Source organism: Passer domesticus, chromosome 2 (assembly GCF_036417665.1).
Source record: "Passer domesticus isolate bPasDom1 chromosome 2, bPasDom1.hap1, whole genome shotgun sequence".
Lineage (NCBI taxonomy): Eukaryota > Metazoa > Chordata > Aves > Passeriformes > Passeridae > Passer > Passer domesticus.
This window is the reverse complement of record NC_087475.1, coordinates 88,248,146-88,264,664: the sequence shown is the minus strand read 5'-3', so window position 1 is coordinate 88,264,664 and position 16,519 is coordinate 88,248,146. Positions and strand designations below refer to the sequence as shown.

General features: G+C 42.1%; 2 protein-coding genes across 6 annotated transcripts in view; both read right to left on the bottom strand.

Moving 5' to 3' along the window:
• Nucleotides 1-2,720, bottom strand: part of TEAD4 (TEA domain transcription factor 4) — a 51,955-nt gene extending 49,235 nt beyond the window's left edge. Inside the window, exons 1-3 of one of the 2 annotated variants that reach the window (XM_064409893.1) lie at nt 2,583-2,720; nt 1,743-1,852; nt 1,327-1,405 (exon numbers count right to left, since the gene is read on the bottom strand). In XM_064409893.1, coding sequence (XP_064265963.1) covers nt 1,327-1,405; nt 1,743-1,852; nt 2,583-2,665 — 272 coding nt within the window. In that variant the 5' untranslated portion in view covers nt 2,666-2,720. Of the gene's footprint in view, nt 1-1,326; nt 1,406-1,742; nt 1,853-2,582 lie in introns of those variants that run through there. The other variant, XM_064409895.1, reaches the window with a different exon arrangement.
• A 2,767-nt stretch (nt 2,721-5,487) lies between these two features.
• TULP3 (TUB like protein 3) overlaps nt 5,488-16,519 on the bottom strand; it is a 32,565-nt gene continuing 21,533 nt past the window's right edge. For 2 of the 4 annotated variants that reach the window (XM_064409898.1, XM_064409901.1), the window contains 7 exons: nt 15,302-15,432; nt 13,361-13,555; nt 12,737-12,849; nt 12,241-12,355; nt 10,270-10,368; nt 8,209-8,380; nt 5,488-7,664 (listed from right to left, as the gene is read on the bottom strand). In XM_064409898.1, the coding sequence (XP_064265968.1) occupies nt 7,531-7,664; nt 8,209-8,380; nt 10,270-10,368; nt 12,241-12,355; nt 12,737-12,849; nt 13,361-13,555; nt 15,302-15,432 (959 nt within the window). In that variant the 3' untranslated portion in view covers nt 5,488-7,530. The remainder of the gene's footprint in view (nt 7,665-8,208; nt 8,381-10,269; nt 10,369-12,240; nt 12,356-12,736; nt 12,850-13,360; nt 13,556-15,301; nt 15,433-16,519) is intronic. The other 2 variants (XM_064409900.1, XM_064409899.1) reach the window with 2 other exon arrangements.

The following is a 16,519-nucleotide window of genomic DNA, read 5'->3' as shown; positions in this document are numbered from 1 at the left end:
TTCAATCTGCCAGCCCGAATTCCAGAGAAAACCAGAATCCCTCAGAGACCAGCAGCCCTAATAAAGAAATCCCTCTATATTGACTACAGCACGATCCCAGGCTCTTTCTTCTCTGTCATGAGAACAAGCTATCGAAACCAAAAGGTTTTAACTGGTGGGTGTACAGCAGCATCAGCCCAGCCCTTGCTGCATACCCACTCTGCTTTCCCCCTTGCTCTGCTCCTCTCGCTCCTCCCCGTCACTCTCTGCCCTGTCCTGCTGCCCACTTCCTTCTGCGGGAGAACAATAAAACCTCTCACATCCACCCAGACAGATGGACAGATGGACAGACAGGTGAACCAATGCTCTGCTCCGCACACAGACCCTGCCTTCAGGTCCTGGCAAAGCCGACCTGTCCCCAGTAACAGGAAAAGAGAAAAATAAACCAAATCCCTAAATCTCCCTTCCTGCTGTTCAACGCTTGAAAATTACTTTGCATTGGTAATTCGTAAAGGAATCGCATAACCTAACTCTTAAGTTTAGAAAGCACCATGAGTGTAACTCCAGGTTAAACAAAAACAAAGTTGGTAATTAGTTGTGGTTAGTTCTGAGTTTTTGTTTGTTTTTGTTAGGGTTTTTATTTAACATATGTGATCGTTCACTGTAAAATACGAAAGTCTTTAGAACATGTAGAGTTACACTTCTTCCCCCTTCTGAAAAAAAAGCCTCATCTTTAGCATGCCATGCAAGAAATGGTTTAAACAGAATTATCTGCATAAGATAAAAGATTACTCCGGAAAACTTTTTGTTTGGCTTTTTTGTGTGTGCTCGGTTTGTTTGGGGTTTCTTTAATCCTTCCCTGTGGCATGCCACCAAAACTCAACTCTAACTTCAGAATAACTGAACCGGGAAAACATCCCCTCATCTTTCGGTAAATGCCCTACAACAACCCATGTACTTTCTCGCAAATAGGCTTCCTTATAATTTTTTTTCTGTTTTCCCCCCAAAAATCATCTTCCATAATTTTAATTATAATTTACTACATTAAGTACTGCTCCTCCTTTCACCCTCTTCAAGCGCTTTTCTACGAACCATACAGAAACCGCTTTTTTTTTTTTTCCCTCCCCATTAGCGCTGCAGTTTTCAGCGACAGAGTTCCCGAAGGGGCAACGCCGGCAGCCCCTTCCCGGCGGGGGAAGCCGCCGGAGGCTCCATTGAGGATGTTCCCATCGCTTCCTTTGTACGCCTGTGCCTCGCCTGTCTCACACGGGCGGCTCCGCACCCTCCCTTCCAGCCCGTCTCCCGCAGCACCCGCGCCAAAGCCATCGCGGAGCAGCGTGTCCCGACCTGAGCGAGGCAAGAGCGGCTGCTGTTCCGCAGGGGCAGCGGGCACCGGCTTCAAATCCTCCTTCAGCTCCAGGACTTTCTGCCAAGAGAGCACCGAGCGCTGTTACTGCGCGCCTGCCCCTCGCTCCCGCCCGATCCCCACCTCCGAGCCCGCAGGGGTGGCAGCGGGGGCTGGCACGGGGCAGCGGGCGGCTCAGCCTCCCGCTCGGCATCGTCGCCGCCGCCAAGTCGCAGAGAAAAAAAGTTAGCGAGGAGCGGCTCCGGGTGGGCCCGCGGGGCTCCCCCTTGCCGGTCCCGCGGCGGTGGAGAGAGGCGAACAATGCCGGGCCGAGCGGGTGGCCGGGAGGGGATGGGATGGAATGGGAGCGGGGGGGCAGCCGGGCCGGCGGGAGCGGAGGCACAAAGCGCACACTCACCTGAGGAGCGCGGCGCGGCCGGCGGGACGGCGAGCCCGGACGGCGGCGGGGCGGGGTGGGGGGGCGGCCGGGCAGGAGTTTGGGAGGAAAAGGGAGGGTTTTTATTTCCCCTGGAGTTTGAAAGGAGGAAGTGAGGAATGCGAGGAATGAGAGTTGCTATGAAATGAAGGCGGCCGAGGGAGGGAGGGACTGCCGGCTAAGGCAGGGGCTGGGACGGGGCTGGGAGGGGACTGGCGAGGGGCGGGGGGCAGCGCGAGACGGGCCGAGGCGGAGTTGGGAACAAAACCCAGCGGGGCCGGACGCTCCTCGGCCGGGGGCCGAGTGTGACCGGGGCGGAGGGAACGCGGGCAATGGCCGGAAGAGGGGCCCGCGGGGGCGGGGGAAGGAAACTCCGGGCGGGCGGCCGGGAGCGGGGGAAGGGGGCGGCTCGGCAGCGCCGGGAGCGGGCGGGACGCCGCCGCCTCCAGGAATCGAGAGCAGGCACGGCTCCCGGCGCGGGAGAACTCGGAGTGCGCGGCCCGGCCTCGGATCCCCGGGAACGCCGCCCCTTGCCTGGTGCTTTCCCTGAGGCGACGGGCCAAGCGTCCGTGAGGGGACACCCCCGCGCCGCCCGGGCAGGGACGCGGCTCCCGGGCTCCCCCCTGCGCGCCAGGCGCGGCCCGGCGGCTGCGGAGCCCCTCAGAGCCCGGCCGTGATTCCCAGGTAGCACCGCGGAGCCGCTGCGAAACAAGCAGCCCCAGCCCGACGCGGCATCCCAGACAAGTACTCGCCCAGCCACCCGCAAAGCGGTGTCTCCCCGTGGCTTTTCTCAGTCTCACGTCGGAGCTGCTCCTTTCCTACCTGTTCATACAGGAATGCCGGCGTGCTGTGCTAGAAAATGCTGATATGGGACTGAGAATCGCACGAGGGTTGAAAAGCCACATCCCCCAAACAAAAGCAGTGGGAAACCAGTAAGTTTAGTAAATGTAGCTACGTCCTAGCAGCAGCTCGGGGAATGCAGCTGCAGCAGCAAACCAAACTTTTCCACGGCTCCGGCAGGTGATTTTGTCACAGGTGGCTGGAACTACCTGTGAAGAGTTATATAACATGGTTGGCTTTCTTTATAACTTCAGTATATCTAAGAAACTGAGGGGTTTTTCGTAAGAACCTAAAGCTAAAAAAGTTTCTAACTCTCAAATTCCAGTTAAAATTGCAGAGACCTGGAAACATCCTAAATGTGTCCTAAGGCCTCAGAAACCAGATGGCAAGACCCATCAATTTCATAAAACTAAGGTTTTCTGATACAACTGTAGAAATTAAGAGTATATACAATATAAATAAGATGATGTCACAACATTCAGTGAAACGATTTTGGTTGGGTGTGTGTGTTTTGTTGGTTTTTTTATATCAAGCCCTGTAATTAATTAATTTACTGTTTCTATTAAGATATAATTAAAAAGCTATATTATATTTTCTATTAAGCTGTATTTTAAAAGAACCCTATGTATATGAGAGGTAATTCACTTCTCATCACATATATTCAGTGGGAATTCTGGGCCAGGTCTCATAATTATGTGACTAACATTGTTTTGCTCCCATTTCCTTGCCAAACCAACAGAGCTCAAAGAGAAGGAATTGAAACCTATTCCTTCCTGTGAATCATCACACAAATTGTTTGCAGGACTTCAGTCAGTTGCAGATGGAAATTCACTCAGGAGAATACAGGTTTTTTAGTGGTGGATTGTTTGAGGTTTTTTTTATTGGAGGTAATGCAGAACTAAACAATTCTGCTTAGAACAGAAAGCTGGGAGAGTTGGGCAAACTTATCAGATTAATTCCCCAACCCTATTTATACTCTATCAGCATTATTTTTCTTATGCTGTTTTTAAAATAAAGCCCTTTTTCTCCCCCCATAGTAGATTATTATTACTTTCCCTATGATAAATAAAGGGCTCAATTCAAATAGGCTTTAAAAAAATCCTTTGTTTTCACCAAAATTTTCAGCTGTTTTATTGCAGACAGTGCAATGAGTTGCCTTGTATGGAGATGTTAATTGAATCAAATTAAATTATCAAAAATTTCAGCCTCTAGAATATATTCACCCATTTATGCATTTTCGAAATTGAATGTTAAATTGCCAGAGCAGGTTATGGTTACCAGAGCCTTTACCTTAAAGCATGTTGGTGAAGTTAGTTTGCTTCTGAATTTTACTCCCATTTTGGAACAGAAGAAGTGACCTCCAGCTTCCAGTGAGGAAATAATAATCAATATAGAACACCTTAAGGGATGCAATGAGAAAACAGAAACTATGAAGTGTACAGTTCAAAAGATACAAGAGTTAACACTGGTACAAGATCTCTGCCTTCTTTCCTGGCAGGGCTTTCAGTTGTTGCCATGAGTTGTTCCTCACAGTGGGAGCCAGCTGTTTTCCCTGTTAGTAAGGGAGCCCTTACACATCAGTGTTGCTCTTCTACTCTTTTTCATAACTGTACATTGGGCCAAATCTCTTGGCCCTAGGATTACTTAAGGAACTTTCTTAGTTCTGAACTAGTTCCAAACTGCAGTGAGGTACAACAGTTTGATCCTGTGGCAAAAATGAGATTCCTGACTCTGCAAAAGAAGGAATCTGTCCATAGATTTTTTTACAGGACTACACACAAACTCTTAACTCAACTTGTGAATCACAGGGAAGGGTTTTTCTTGTCTTCTGTACAAGGAACAGGAAACCTAACTCAATGTTACTTGAGAGATTTACAGAGCTGTTAATCCCAGCAAGTAGAGTGGCACACTAATTCTTAGTATAGGTATAATAATTATGCTAACAGCAGCAAAACCTCCTGTCCTACTGTTACCAAATTCAGCAGCAAAACTTCAATGAAAGTGAGACTCAGCCCTAAAAGGACAAGAAATCATTCACTGTCTTTTATGTTTGTAAGCTCACGAGCCTACAGCAGCCTAGGAGCCATTTCCATCTGCTAGGCTTGCCTTTAGGACTCCAATTTAACCATTTAATATGCTTCTTTAAGATCTCTCTGGGATTTCTAGAATGTTACATTTGCACATATGCAACCAATATTACTGTGTTAAGAACAAATACCCAGTCATGTTTCCCACTTAATTTTCTCTCTCCTCTAAGACTAATTTGGCTCAGGTGGAAATAATGGAAAAAACAGAGGTGCTTGAAGAACTGGGATTGCATGTTGAGAGCTGTGCCAGTTTCTGATTATCAGATCCATCATATCTCCTGTTATTGAAATTCATACATCTCTCAGTGAAAATATGACCACTTCAACTTGATGTCCTTCCTAGCCTTGTCTGACTTCAGAATCTGATTCAGAAAACATATGTTAATGTGCTTCAACAGTTGAATGTGCTCAGATGGAAGGGGGGAAAAATGCAGTAAGGACCATCTCAAATGCCCTAGCTGGATGCTGGGAACAACATTGAAAACCTAGGGCAATGAGATTGAACTAGCTTAAACAATCAAAATAGAAACCAAGAACTATAGTGTAGGACCTGATAATATTGGGGGAGGGAGGGGGTAAAAGTGTTAGAGAGACTACCTTTACATTTATTCCCAGATTTCCAAGTGTATGGGGAAAATATCCAACACCACAAAGAAAGGGAACTGAGAATTACAAAGGAAAATAGTAAGAAGACAGATGATATTCAAGAAATAGAAAGAAACTGAGGTAATAAGTTACAGAGAAGGAACAAAGTATACGCACAAGTGACAGCAAAATAAAACCAGTCATTTAGAATTAAAGGCTTTTCAATATATAAATTAGTTTATTTTCATTTAGATATAAAAGTTATAAATACAATTAATGTAAAACAGTATCTGATAAAGATGACTGAATCAGTTCATCTGTCTCCATAATTTGACTGAGGGGCTGTGACATGATCATTTGATGTTGAGAAATAGCTTGAAGAGTCACTGCTGACAAGGCTAATTAAGTAAAAGGATGCTTTCTGGGCACACAGAAAATCATCTTGAATCAGAAATTAGCATCCTAACTTCAGGTCACCCCAAAATAACATAAGGCAGTTTCTTTCACACATTCCTAGTCAAAAGAATAATCAGACAGGTACACAAACCGACTTCCTTTCCTGGAAGGGCAGAGGGAATGCAGAACCATCAGCCAAGACTTTAGAAGAGCACAGTTGGAAAGCACTGCCAGGTGTCATCCTCAGCCTGATGATCAGGAAGGCACAAAACAGACCCATCAGTATTCAAGTTCTCTTCACAGACTGCTTTTCTGATAAGATCATCTCAAGGAAACATCTCAGCAGCTACTGAAAAATGCTCATCTGAAAGATACAAGAGCTGGACTTCTCAGCCTCAGTTCATTATTTGACAGTTACATACAGCATTTACTTTGTGATTACAATCATTATTCTTTCTGGCAATATCAGAAAACGTCTTCACAAAGTTTTGTTAATTTGAAAGCACAATTGATATTTACTGCTGCAAAGACTCCAGAGACCAAAAGCAATATATCTGCTCTTTGCAGGTTGAAACAGAGTTAAGTCTGCTGACAAGGACAATATCCAAAGCTGGAGAACACCTAATTCTTGTCTCAGTAGACGGACAGACTTCTCCAAACCATTGTGAATATAGGTAATAGGCAAGAAGCAGGCAAAACAGTAATTGTTCTGTGCTTCAGTTCACAGAAGATGTGTGCACTGAGGCCTCCAGGCCACACCGTGCTGCAATCCACTCTGGTGAGTTAAGGCCACATGAATCAAGTGTTCCATGCTGTGACACAGTCTCCATACTGTACATCCAGTATTAAAAAAGGAACATTGGAAGGACACATTGCAAAGCCTTGTGGTACAATTACATTAAACTTACTGATGCCTTTGAAAATACCTGTAATCTCTTTTTGAGGTAACTCCTTCTTATAGGCAGGTTAAAATTGTTTATACAAAATCTACTTTACTATGTCATGCCTTGAGATAATCTCACACTAAAAAAATGAAATTGGTCACAAACTTATACCTAAAATGTAACAAATTTCATGAACAATGGCATAATTTAAAAAAATTCTCAGCAGTTTACAGTCTAGATTCTACCAATCAGAACACTGCTTTTCAGAAGTGGTAGTGTATGTTGTTACAATACCATCTTCTGCCAAATTCAGCCAGATTCTGTCATCTATTCAGTCTCATTTTTCACATGGTTAGAAGTAACAGAGTAGCAATGAATATAATGTCAGCCACTGAAAAGCGAGTGTTTGAGATTTGATTGTTCTTCATTTGGTAAAAAAGACTGTCAAGGGATAGAGAGAAATTAGAATACTGAAAGGGAAATGGAGTATCAGTCTTAGCAGACAATCATTCCACGGAGTAAAAGTGTTGTATTACAGCCAATTCCAGCTGTTCTCTTTTTTTTCTGAGTTCATCTGATTAGGAACTCTTGATTAGTATCATCTCCCAGGCTTTCTAGAAGCTTCAAGGTAAATGAACAGTTAGCCATTATTTTTCTAATCCTAGTTGCAAGGAGTTCCAATAAGTGGGCTTGGCCCACTCCCATGCAGCATCTGTAAACAAGAATTCTAAGAGCAGAATCAACACCACTGACAGAAACATCACCTAGATTTCTTGGTCTCCCACAGTTCATGCAGAGGCTGCTCCCAAGGTAGTCTGCTGTCAACTCCCACAATGCTCTGAAGGCTGGAATTGGTTTTCTAATAGCCTGCAGAAGTCTGTCCTCCATTTCCCTTCCAATATGCTCTTCATTGCTACACCTGCAACTCTTACAAGATGTAGGGGTGGGATTGAGTTCCATGTTTCATGTCTGTTGCTCTCACTCACAGACTAATTTACTGTCAAAGCTGGAGAGTCCAATAGCAAAGGCCTGAAGAGCACAAAGAGGGTAATTATAGTCCAGAGTGAACACATCTTCTGCTACACGACCAAACTGCATCACGATGTAGTCAGCTGGGGAGAAAAGACATTCAGAGATGAACAATTTCACAGTGAAGCCAAAGAAAAAAATAAACCACAACAACAACAACAAAAAAAAGCAAAACAAAACCCAACCACAAACTCACCCCCCCAACTGCCAGTCCCAGATATAGGTGGTTGGTGTATCCATCCTTTCTCACCAGAGTGGCCTTGAAATCGGTCCTCTAGAGTGACTTCACTATTCTAGAGATTATTTTTCTTCACAGAACCAAAGCTCAAACAAAGCTTTTACAAGCCTGAAGGTGCTGTATTAAACATTTTCTTTCACTTCAGGAAGCTTTCATTTGCCCCCTCTTTTGCTGCAGTTATGGACAGCAGAGTCTGCATCCACCCCAGAAAAAAAGAGGGCCTTATATAGTTTTCCTGACAGTTTAGAAGTCCCCAGTAATAATGAACTAGATTCCTTTAGCCAGTTTCCCTCCTCTAGGAAGGGTGTCCTATTCCTTGTAACCCTCATTAAATAAATTATGTTCTCCTTGTTTAAGTAAGTCCCACACACTCTCCACCAGAATCTTACGGTCATTGTCATGGACAATCTGGAAGTTCTTCACTGAGGCCTGAGTGACCCTCCCATGGAAGTTCAAAACATAGGATTGAGTATCATCATTCCAGACTGGAGCCTTGTTGTGCAATTCAATGAGGTTCTCTAAATTTTTGTTTTGCCATTTTGACAGCAGACCCTCATGCTCCTGTTCAGAAGAAAGAAATATATTCATCAGATTTGGAATGTCTCTGCCTCTGAGTACCACCTCTCTTGTGTGTGCACTCTGTCACTTAATTCCCTGTTTAATGAAACACACTGGTATCACTTAAACTCAGTCCTACTGAATACTTTCTGCAAGTACCAGGAAGATACTTTCATAGATTCACAGTCCAAGCATTCCTTTTCACTCAGTAAAGTAAAAAGAGTGATAGGGAAGGAAGTGTGTGTACAGGAAAGGGAGCAATTCAGAGTCCACAGATAATTGCCATCCTGCTGGCATGAATCCCTTCTGAGTCTCATAATCTTTGATCCTGTTGCATCCAGTTTCCATTTCAAACACTGTAAACTTTGAAATAAAAGAAAATAATCTACAACTAACTGCATAGTGCCAGGCCTTGAGGTGCTTCAGTAGAAAGTCCAAAGGCTGCAGTAAAATGTAAGGTTAAAGGTCATTGTTTTGGGTCTAATGAGTGATGCTCAGTATGAAAACCAGAGAGAAATAAAACCAAAAAGATACAAAGAGGAAGTAAACCAGCATATTAAATTTGACAAACTATGAATTACAAGAGGATTCAGGCTGTAGTGAAACATGACATATGATTTAATTTTAAAAGTTCTGCAACAAATAAAATCAAAACTATACATGTTAAAACTGAAGAAAAAGTATCCAACCTTAAGGTACTAATAAAAAATGCTCAGGAAACCACCTGTTGTGGAGGTCTGACTGATATGGCTATAGTATATGCTCTGGTAATATATAAAATACCATAGCAGATTTTTGAGGATAACCTAAATAAAACTTCCTGTTCATTTTATTACTTTTTTAATTTTATCTTTATTTACTTTTTAAAAATGCAAAACAAACCCCTGAGAACTGGCATCAACTAAGTGCATTTAGATTTAGGGGAGAAAATTAAAGGCAGGTCCTTGGAACCATAACTGTACTAATGGGAGAGATGCAACACCAACTGAAAGGCAATGAATAAATGAGCACTTCCAGATACAATTTTTCTGACCATTCACAAGAATTAAATCTCCTTTCAGAGCTCCCATGACTCTCTACTTCCATTCTTGAAGATTTTTTTTCTCTTGACCTCAGGAAACACGTTCTTGTCCTAATCATATCTACTCTCAACATAGCTGCAAATACAATTTTCTAGCTTAAAACGTTGAGGTAAACACACCTTTCATTTGGTACCTCTTCTTTCTGCCTTTTTGTCTTCTCTCACCAAACATAAAACCCACATTAAGGGAACCTAACAATTTTCATCACACACCTTAACATACATTCAAATACTGTTCTGTAAGGTTTTAGCTCTAATGTCTTTCAGATCCATGAGAAATCTTCACTAGTCAGAACAAAAATCCATCTTCTCCTCGTCCCTCCTTCAAGAATCCTCTCTTCTGCTACTCCTACAAAAAGGCTAATAGCATTCTGATCAAAAATGTATTTATTCCCTTGCCACTGCACCAGCAGTACCTTATCTGTCTATTGCCTGTCATAATCCACATCCTGGCTAAGAATGTGAACTCCTGAAAAAGCAAGCGTGTCCAGTGTTCATCCAGCCCTCAGCACAATAGGGTCTCACCATGAGGGCAGCTTGCAGGTGCAACAGCAATGACAGAGATAAGTAAATCATATTTAGGCTGACCAAAGGACCCATAAGGATACAAATACTATTCAGAAAGCTACAGATTAGGTAGAAGGCAAGAACAAATTAATCAACACATTTAGGCAAAATTGTATTTATTCTCCTGGAGACTTGCTAAAGCCCTGGCTCCTAAAAGCCCTGATTCTCAGCCACACCCAGGCCTCTACAGGGAAGTTTTAACCTCTTCCTCCAATCTGAAACATGACCAAACCTCATAACTCACATTTCGTGGACGGATTGGAATTCGCTTATGATTCATGTTCATTCCTGGAATGATCACAGACATTTTTCTGGGACCCTTAAATCCTAAGATATTAGTTTCCTGAAAGACAAGGAAAGACATTATTTTCAGTAAATGAGATACTTCACCTCAGGGAAGGAAAGACAGCAAAACTGAACTTGTATCACCATTTCTACAGTTACTAGAATTTTGCTGGCTACAACACAGGGAAGTGCTTTCTCGCCCTTCTCATTTAGAGAACACTGCTAGGAGATATGCATGGTATTAACTAATTTGGAGTGCATTTCTTACCTACTAAAACATTTACAACAAAATTATACAAGTGCAATTTCCAGACATATGTTTTTTGCACCTGAGGCAGTAATGTGTTGAAATATTGCTAGTGAACAAGCCTTAACCATGACAGAAGGCAAAATATCTTTGACTTGACTCTATGTTGTCTGTATATCACCAGTTAGTCTAAAATATTTCTGAGCAATGAATGGCATTTTTCTTCAGGTGCTTTTATTTGTGTTTAAGAACACACCAACAATTTTCTCTCAAATCATAATGTTTCATAAATGTTTAAGAACAAGCTCAGGAAGGGAAGTATTCAGCAACTATCCAAGCTTCAATCTAAAGCATATTTTTCCAGAGTACTAAAGGAGACTGCTCCAAGTGGATTGAGTACAAAAAGCAAAGGAAAAAAGTCCTGGTACTCTCAAACCATTCATTTAACAGTATCAGCCAAAATCCAAGGGTCCATTTAAAGTGTTTTGTAACAATATCCATGATAAACTTTAACATTCTTAAAAACCAATTAAAAGCCAGAATCTTATAGAAGTACTGAATTGATTGGCAGAAGTGATACAGCTTCTCCTAACACATTAAAGCATTTTGCAGATACTGACAAAGGTCTTTGGAGCTGCAACCTCTATTAAGTCACTTCAAAAAATCTAGGGGCATGTATGAGGGTACTGATTTCATTCATATTTAAACTTTACAAACTCCTTACATATAAAAGTTAAGAATTCAGAAAAGCTGACTTTATGTTAACTGTCTGTGATCATTTTAACACCTTGCGGTGTCCAGCTAAGTAGGAAACTGAAGAATACTATACACAAAATATCTAGTAATACTTCTGTCAACAGGCTAGTACTGGAATTATCACATCAATTTCTTCCTAAGTGCCATTAAGATGAAGAGCAAAAGCAAAAAAATCAAGACACTGCTCCAGTAGGCTAATGCATCTTTAAGCTTCTGTAAGAAAAGTAAAAACACCTCTGAGAAAAATAAAAATCCTTACACTTCACAGCAACTGTTTCATAGAGAACCTCAAATTTTACTCAAACTGTACGACTGGAATACAAAGTAATATGACATGAGAACTCTCATGTAATTCTGTAGTCTACACAAGTGCCTCCTTACTCTGAATCCTATACTGAGGTGATTCACAAGAGCAGAAGAACTCTAAAACAGAGCTAGATTGAATCACAATTTATCTTGGAAACACATCCTTACCACCAATAAGCTGCTACTGAAAGAATACCAGCTCCCTCCTATCCCTCAAAATGCCTTTGCTTCTGCAAAAACTAATTATGTTTCACAGGGTACTTCCAGCTCCTTCTCAGGGTCTACTAGATAACAGCTGGGCCAGAGGCAGTTCATGCTGTGGCTGGCCCATGTAAAACACGTGTGACTGGCCACACACTGAATTGGCCAGATAAAAGGTCATAAGGATGTTCATTTAGATGTTTCTCCCACTCCTGACATTGTTTTGTTGGGTTTTTTTTTTTTCATTAAACTTGTAAGAATTTATCTGTGAGGCCTCTGCCTCTTGTTGTATCTGGTTGAAATTGGTCACTTGGTTTCAAAGTTAAGTGGAGGAGGCTGGCAGCAGCATGATTTTGCAAGCTGTGTTTCCTTGGTAACCAGGCACAAAGAAAGGGGCAAAAAGGGAGAGGCAGTACTTACATAACAAATAGCTGCAAGCTCCTGTCTTGTATGAGCCTTTTCCACTAGACTTTGTGCCTTGACTGGGTTAACACCATGGTCATAGACTGTAAATTTGGTTCCCATGAGGTTTGACCTAATGTCAGGTTATGGAAAAACACAGAAAGAGGCATCAGTAGAAAGTTTTGTCATCTTCTAAAAGTATTTGTACAACACAGCGAAAACACACAGCTCCTGCCATCTGAATCTTCCTGCTGCCAGCTCAGTAAGGAGCTTCTGTGACGTGCCCATGTGGGCCTATAACCTATCCTGGAAAAGCATTTAGACAATTTCTTCTCTGAGTTGCCACAGTGAATGGTAATGCTGAAGAAGGCTGCCAACCCAAGTGAATACAGATTACATGGAGCAGAACAATGCAAGTTCATTCTCTCAGAATTTAAACCAGATTGCCAGTCATAACCATAACTCAATTAAAATCCTACCTCAACTGTCTATAATTTTCATCTGTGGCTCTCACCTGAGTTTTCCAATGAAACTTTCCCCTTTCCGAGATAAATCAGTTGGATCAACTGATATGAGGTAATTGGATGTTTTGCTCTTCTTTCTTTTTCTTCCTGCAAGAAGGAATGTCTGGAAAAACAAAACTTTGATCAAGACTGGTGCTTTGTAAGAATGCAGAGGCATTGCTATCCAAATTGTTATCTCTCCATTTCCTGTATGCACTCCCATTTTTGTTTTGTGCTAGTATTACTGTGTCCACAATTTTGTTCTCTTCCAAAGTGCCCAGACTGAAATCCTATCCCTCCATCAGCTCACTTGGCAGTCTAGATTTAATGAACCTGTCCTTTCTAGTCTTCCCTCCTTTTCTTCTGGAGCAACTCAGTCTTCCTGTTCTTTTTTAACACTGAACTTTTTTATTCTTTTTCAATTTCATCTTTCACAGTATTATGGCTCTTAAATCACAATACAATCCCAATTACATGCTAATTCCCTCCTTAGTACCTTGGCCAAATATATCCCATCGTCATCTGCATGATGGCTGTCCTCAACTACTGGTTTCCTACCAAAAGCTCTCTATTGCACCAAAACTATTTTTTGGTAGGAGTAAAATAGCCAAGATAATGTGTGCTGCTTCCAATACCTTTTTGTTGTCATCTCTTTCCAGATGCATGTAGTAAGTAGGGAAGAGCCCTCGGTCCATTCCCTTTTTATCTCTAGTGATTCGACATTTGACACTAATTCCACGGGGTGCAGGGCGCAATGCAAAATCCTCCAAGTTCTCTACTCCCAGCTGTGCATCTGCCTGAGGGGATGGACTACAGGAAGCACCTGTTTCCTATGGGAAGAAGCATCATATTTGCATATTAATATCAGATCAGAGACTCCGGTATTCCATAACAAAATAGTGCTTTGTTGAAACATAAGATATCACGTCTCCAGAATATACTGGGGAAAGGAAGGTTAAACAAGGTATCACCTGTGTTTCCTCAGAAGACAGCAGCTGAAGGTTTTACTTTGAGGAAAGACTAGGTCTCCAAGGGGAAAAGAGAAAAAGCACCCATTAAGCAGACATGAGTGATTTGCTGGAAAGGGAGAAGTACAATGAAATGCTGTAAACATTCTAAGCAAAGAACCTCTTTGCTTTTAGAACTTTAAATGCTGTGGAAAATAAAAGAGTAGGATAAAGCAGGACTGATGGATGCTGCAGTAAGACAGGCTGGGATTTTGTGACTGAAATGAGTGCTGAGATTATGTTGATTCAGAACAGTAGCAGAAAGAGTCAGCTGCTGATGGAACCATATCAACTAAATGTAGGAAGAGCCTTAGAACAATGTGTATAGTCAGGATGTGCAGAGTAATCAAAGGAATTAAAATTCTAATGGACATCTAGTACAGGTCAATAAAATTATTTTTTTTAGAGGTAGCTGAATCCTGTGAATTGTAGTACCCAAGAGATTCCTCTTTGGGCCTTCAAGATGAAGTTGCAGGTTTATCCCTGTTCCCAGCTACAGCCAGTAAGAAATCTGAGTGAATAGCATGCACACACACACACATAGATTTGAAATTCACTGGAGGGTCTCACCCCTTCCCCCCTCCAGCACCCACCACCCTGTATCTCCAGCACTTTGCACCCACAGCCCAGTCTCCCAAGAAGCTGACACCCAGACCTCTTGCACTACTAGTGCAGGGCATCATATACACAGTCACATCACAAATACACTCAGGTGGGTCCCCCACAGCATGGACTTCGAAGGGTGTCCAGCATCCATGCTCAAACCCCATGGTCTTTATGTGGTCTGAGCTATCTCAGACAGTGTGTCTTCCTGATGCTGGTCTCTTCCAACTTACTGGCAAGTCCAGCACATAATTTGTCAACATATGTATGTATATCACACACACACACAAACACATTCACACAAGAAATAGTTAGAAGTGGAGTTTCAGAAGAGAGTGAGACATGCTGAAGTAATCAAGGCACAAAGCTTGGGCAGACAATCATACTGTTCTGCAGTTGCTTACATGTCTGATGCCTTTTATCCCCTTTAATCCCTGTCTTTCCATGCTTAATACTCCCTGATCCACCTTGATACCCTTCTTTTCCCTCTTAAGTTTCTTCCCTCAAACATCCCATATGATCTTTGTCCAATCCCAGCATTCTCTGTTCCATTCCAGATTTCTGTTTCTCTTTGTATCCCACAATAAATGCTACAAACCTTCAGGAAGAAATCCCTCCTATGTTTGCATGGCATTTCAGAGCTTCTCTGAGTCATTTTGGTGAATTTTGCAGAGACAATGGCCCAGTCTGTCTCCTTTAGGGGTGATAGTGCTGACTCATTGTGTTCCCATATTCTCTGATTAGGCTCCCTGGGATCCTCCACCCACAATTGTTCCACTGATCATTGCTAAGTCTTTATGTTTAACTCAGTGTCCCTTCAGTCAGATAGCCTGACAATCTTGACCTTACTCTGCTTTCAGGGAATAATATTGCTGGCTACTGTATTTCAACCCAGTGCTCCAGGGGTTATCACTAAAATCAGGCACGTGCCCAGTGCTTATCAGAAATGGATTTCAAGACACTTACTGCAAAAGACTTCTCGCTGGATGCAGAACTAGGCCTCTCAGATTCAGGGTATGGTGAATGAGATACTGGTCTTTTACTAGCTTCTTCCTCTTCTGTGTCCTCCTCATCAAAATTCAAACTGCCTGAAATTCCTGTCAGAATACAGGATTAAGCATGTAATCTCTGAAAGAAGGTGTCACGAGTTTATGGCATCACTAATTCATATATGACTCTTGAATACCTATTTGCACTCTTAATTTCTGGTTTTTTCAACTACTGATTCTTAATTTCTGTTTCAACTGCTGATTTTCTTCATGTGCTGCATCTCTTCCTGAGCCTTGAAATTCCAATTCCTACTGGTATTTTGCAGCAGTCACTGTGCAGATGATTAAGCAGCTGTCGGGCCTTCATTAATATGGATTTTACTTGCTATTCCATGACATAACATATTGCTTAGTTTATGTTGTCATTAAATTAATTTTGTATATTTTCATGCAGAAAAGTCCTCCATGTCTTACGAACAACAACAATAAAAGGAAATCCAAATCAATATGCTGACACCTATCCCATAAATTGGACTCTGTAGAGTTTACATCCTTTACTATTTGCCTCTGCTGAAACAGAGTATATCAGTTTTTCAGTAAGTGCCCTTCCTGTTCTTACATCACTACCAAAAACTCAGGTCCATAAATGCTAATAATGATTTGATTTCTAAAACTGAAGCACAGACCGAGAAGTTTCAGGACTTATTTAATCTTAACATAAGCACAGTCATGTAGAGATGATTGTGGGTATATAACTAAAATAACTCTGCATAAAGACATTTATGAAGAGGTTCTGTACACATCACTTTTTGGTGTGTGTCCTTCCACTTGGAACTGCATCATCAATTAGGAACATCATTAGGAAGAAGTTCAATTAGGTCATTAAGAAGAAGTTTTTCACAGAAAGGGTGACTGGGAGTTGGAAAGAGCTGCCCAGGGAGGTGGTAGAGTCACTCCCTGAAGGTGTTTAAGGGAAGACTGGATGTGGTACTTAGTGCCATTGTCTAGGTGACAGAGTCGTGTTAGATCATAGGTTGGACTCAATGACCTCAAAGGTCTTTTCCAACCAAATTCGTTTTGTGCATCCGAGATTTTGTTCTGTGATTCTTTTCTTTAATTTGGCTGTAGAAAGGAAACTTATTTAAAGCATTACAGACAGTGAACATGACCTGCTTAACTGAATTATTTTCTGAGA